General features: G+C 43.4%; 1 protein-coding gene across 1 annotated transcript in view; it reads left to right on the top strand.

The window, feature by feature from the left end:
* Positions 1 to 401, top strand: part of LOC109830318 — a 2,335-nt gene extending 1,934 nt beyond the window's left edge. The window contains 1 exon segment of the mRNA XM_020397554.1: positions 1 to 401. This exon segment is cut by the window's left edge and continues 90 nt beyond it. Within this exon segment, the coding sequence (XP_020253143.1) occupies positions 1 to 213 (213 nt within the window). The 3' untranslated portion in view covers positions 214 to 401.

Below are 3,600 nucleotides of genomic sequence, written 5' to 3'. Positions count from 1 at the left end.
GCCGCGACTCCTCAATCTGCAGCCACCATCGGCGTCACGAGAAGAACGACCGCGTCAGTGGATCAGGAGGCAGTGAAGGGGAGGGCAGTGAAGCTGAACAAGGAGCTGAAGAGGCTCAACACGTACTCTTCTTTTGTTAATGTGCTCACGCTCATGAGCTTGACTTGGCATCTGGTGCACTTGTCCAGGGGTTTGCAGATGACCTGTAGATAAATCAGTTTATAGACAGAAGAAGATGGTGTCGGTGTTTTTTTGTTTGTAGTTTGAAGTTAAGGCGCTTGTTACTTTGTGCTCGTGTCATTATGTGACATGGGGGGTTGACTTGTAAGTTAAAGACTACTGAACTAACTACAACAGACGTTTTCATGGTTGCCATTAAATTGTGATCTGTGTATTTGATGTTAAAAGGGATTCAACTATATATATTTTTAGGATCTATATCACTTGACTTTCGATTGCCTAAAAGGTCAGCTGCTAGAAATATTAGAACATTAGCTAGGATTGCTAAGATGGAACTAAAAATAAGCTTTCAAGATGCACCGTGCTTAAAAGTACTTTGAAGTAGAAAATATATTTTGGACATAGTTTCTCCTTTTGGAGGGAGAGAGAGGCGATTTTGGATCCTCTCCACCACAAAAAAAAAAAAAATAGTGGAGAGATTACTACTTTTAATCTCAATCGTTGATTACATAATAGACGATTATAAAACAATCTAAATCTAACACTTATCATATCTCCGTGTATTGCACTCATTCTTAATTTGCACTAAAAAAAATCACAACCACAAACTAGATAATTAATAATTATGATTATGTAATGGTCTCTCCGTTACTTTTTAGATAGGGAAGAGTATTCGAATACGAGAGAGGCTCAATTTGAGTCACAAACACTTGCCCTGCGTGATACGGATGCACATGTCGCATTAAACGCGATACAGACGCACATGCGCATTAAGGTTTTTTGACGCACATGTGCATTAAGAAGCCGCACATGTGCATTAAGAAGCCGATACGGACGCACATGGGCATTAAGGTTTCTTGGATCTGGTTGCCTAAATTTCAATTTCTAGTTTTGGACTCGGTAAAAGTTTCTTGGATTTGATTGCCTAATTTTCAATTTCTAGTTTTGGACTCTACTAAACTTGTGTGCATACCAGAGCCGCTCTTTGTAGATGAACGTACCTCCGGCGACGGCGGAGACGAGGCGAGGAATCGGAGCTCGCCTGATGAGATCGAGGAGGCGAGGAAGCTCCTGTTGGCGAGGTGCAGGTGAGGGACTCGCCTGATGGTGAGGTCGAGGAAGTTCAGTGCTCGCCTGAAGCTGGAAGCTCGCCTGTAGATGTTTGGTGGAAAATTTGTAGTAAAAAGAATGAAAGAAATTTGATTTGTATTCTCTCGATCTCGATTATAATTTGGATTTCCTGATTACAAAAGAGAGGAGAATTGATCTGAATTCTCCCCTTTGTTTAATTCTGGGTTCTTCACGGTGGCGATGGAGTGCCTCCCTCGAATGTTCGTGTCGAGTTTGCTCTTCGTTAACGATCCGAACGTCTTGTGTCACTGGAACGTGGTCTTCTCCTCACAATTTTGACGTTGTGGAGGACTTGCGTGGTAAGTTTGAAACTCTGAACGAATTGATAACTCAGAGCGAGTTTAAACTCTTGTAAAAGAGTTGATTGATCTTAACCGTAATTGGTTAGACAAACCAAGTATGAAGATAGCCCTAAGAATCTGTTGCCGAGAAGATGATCCGAATAAGCCGATCTCTAGATCTCCAAAACTCTCAAAGATCCAAAGATATCTCCCCCTCCTCCAAAACTCCAGCCTCAAGATCTCTTCTTTGCTGCCAAGGAGAAGTATCCGAACTAAGCTGATTTCTTAGTTATTTATAGGGGATTAATGGGTGTAATCGCCTCCTTAATTCGCTCCTAAGTAAGGCTTATGGGATGTAATCACCCTTTAAATCACTCCTGAGTGGAGTTGTAATCCCCTCAGATCGAGGGAAACGATTTTGAAACCGTTCAGCTCGTGTTTGAATGAGTCAAACGCAAAATCCGCGTTCTGACGTGAATTCTGCTTTCAAACGCAGTGTCTGGAAGCTTGAACGCAGCGTCTGGAAGCTTGAACGCAGTGTCTGGAAGCTCGGACGCAGCGTCTGGAAGCTCATTTGCAGCAATTGGAAGCTACGTTTGCAGCGATTTGGAAGCTGTGTTAGCAGCTTTCAGAGGCTGCGTTTGCGGTCGAATATGAGCTGCGTTGGCAGCTGGGTCTAAGCTGCGTTTGCAACGTTTGGAGCTGAATACGAGTTGCGTTTGCACTACATCAGCGGCTGTGAACACGGTGCTCTTGATGCAGGTACGCAGGGAGGACCGCGTCTTGATTTGAAGAGACCGTCGATTTGTAGTATCTTTCTGTCAAAGCGTTGCAAAGATCATCATTTTGTAATATTTGGTTTAGCTATTTGATATGTGAGAGTCGTCAGATTGTAACTCCCGATGTTGATTGTAAAGGCTATTGATTAGAGCTTTTATCAGTTGTTGTGAAGATCGTCAGATTATAACCTTCATCGATCTACATGAAAGTCTTTAAATTGTAGACTTCTGGAAGCCGTCAAATTATAACTTCCATCATCGGTGTTTGATAGAGATCATCTATCTGTAGTGATTTTTAGACAGTCTACAGTAGGCGAGGTGCAGGCTAGGGAATCGTCAGGCGAGGGCTTCGACAGGTAACGTCTTGGACAGGCGAGGAAAAACTCGCCTGCGTGCGTAGGAGGGTGAGGCGAGGTCGCCTGTTGGGGTCGTGAGTTGCCTGCGGGCCTGTAGGCGAGATCGACGAGCTCGCCTGTTTGAGTTGGGGACAGCTGGGAACAGCTGGACGCCTGCGGGCCTGTAGGCGAGATCGACGAGCTCGCCTGTTTGAGTTGGGGACAGCTGGGAACAGCTGGATCCCTAGGGTTTCCCTATAAAAGGGAAAAGCTCGCCTGTTTGAGTTGGGGACAGCTGGGAACAGCTGGATCCCTAGGGTTTCCCTATAAAAGGGAAAACCCAGTTCGTGAGCACCCTTAGAGCGGCAGAGCGGCGTGAGAGGGAACGGAGAAATTCTCAGAGGCGACGTTTTTTTGAGCTTCCGTTCTCTCTCCGATTTGTGAACCCAATTTGTCCTTGTACTCATTAATTGAGGAGAAGGGGGTTGGTGAAATTAATTGAGTGGGTTTTGTGTATTTAAGAGAGAGTGTTTGAGCATTGATTTTAGATTAAAATCAATTGTTATTTGTTTGAGAGATCTCAAGTTTGAGATCCTCTCTCTTATTTGTAATTTCTTGTTATAATAAGAAATTATTTGTGTCGCTCCCGTGGACATAAGCAAATTTGTTGTATTGCATTTGTGATACTTGTTTTGGTTGTTAATTAGTGTTTCAACCTCGTTTGTAATTGTGTGACTTCGGTTCCGTTGCGCACAACAACACTCTTCTCCTAAGCTCATTCAACACATTAAAGAATGAGATGCCACTTTTAAGCACTTGAAATTCTTTCTCATTTCTCTATGTCGGATTAAAGGACAATACTCAAATTTGAAATACACTCAAAGCTCCAACAAA

The sequence above is a fragment of the Asparagus officinalis genome, chromosome 2, assembly GCF_001876935.1.
Source record: "Asparagus officinalis chromosome 2, Aspof.V1, whole genome shotgun sequence".
Lineage (NCBI taxonomy): Eukaryota > Viridiplantae > Streptophyta > Magnoliopsida > Asparagales > Asparagaceae > Asparagus > Asparagus officinalis.
This window is presented reverse-complemented; position numbering and strand designations above follow the sequence as displayed.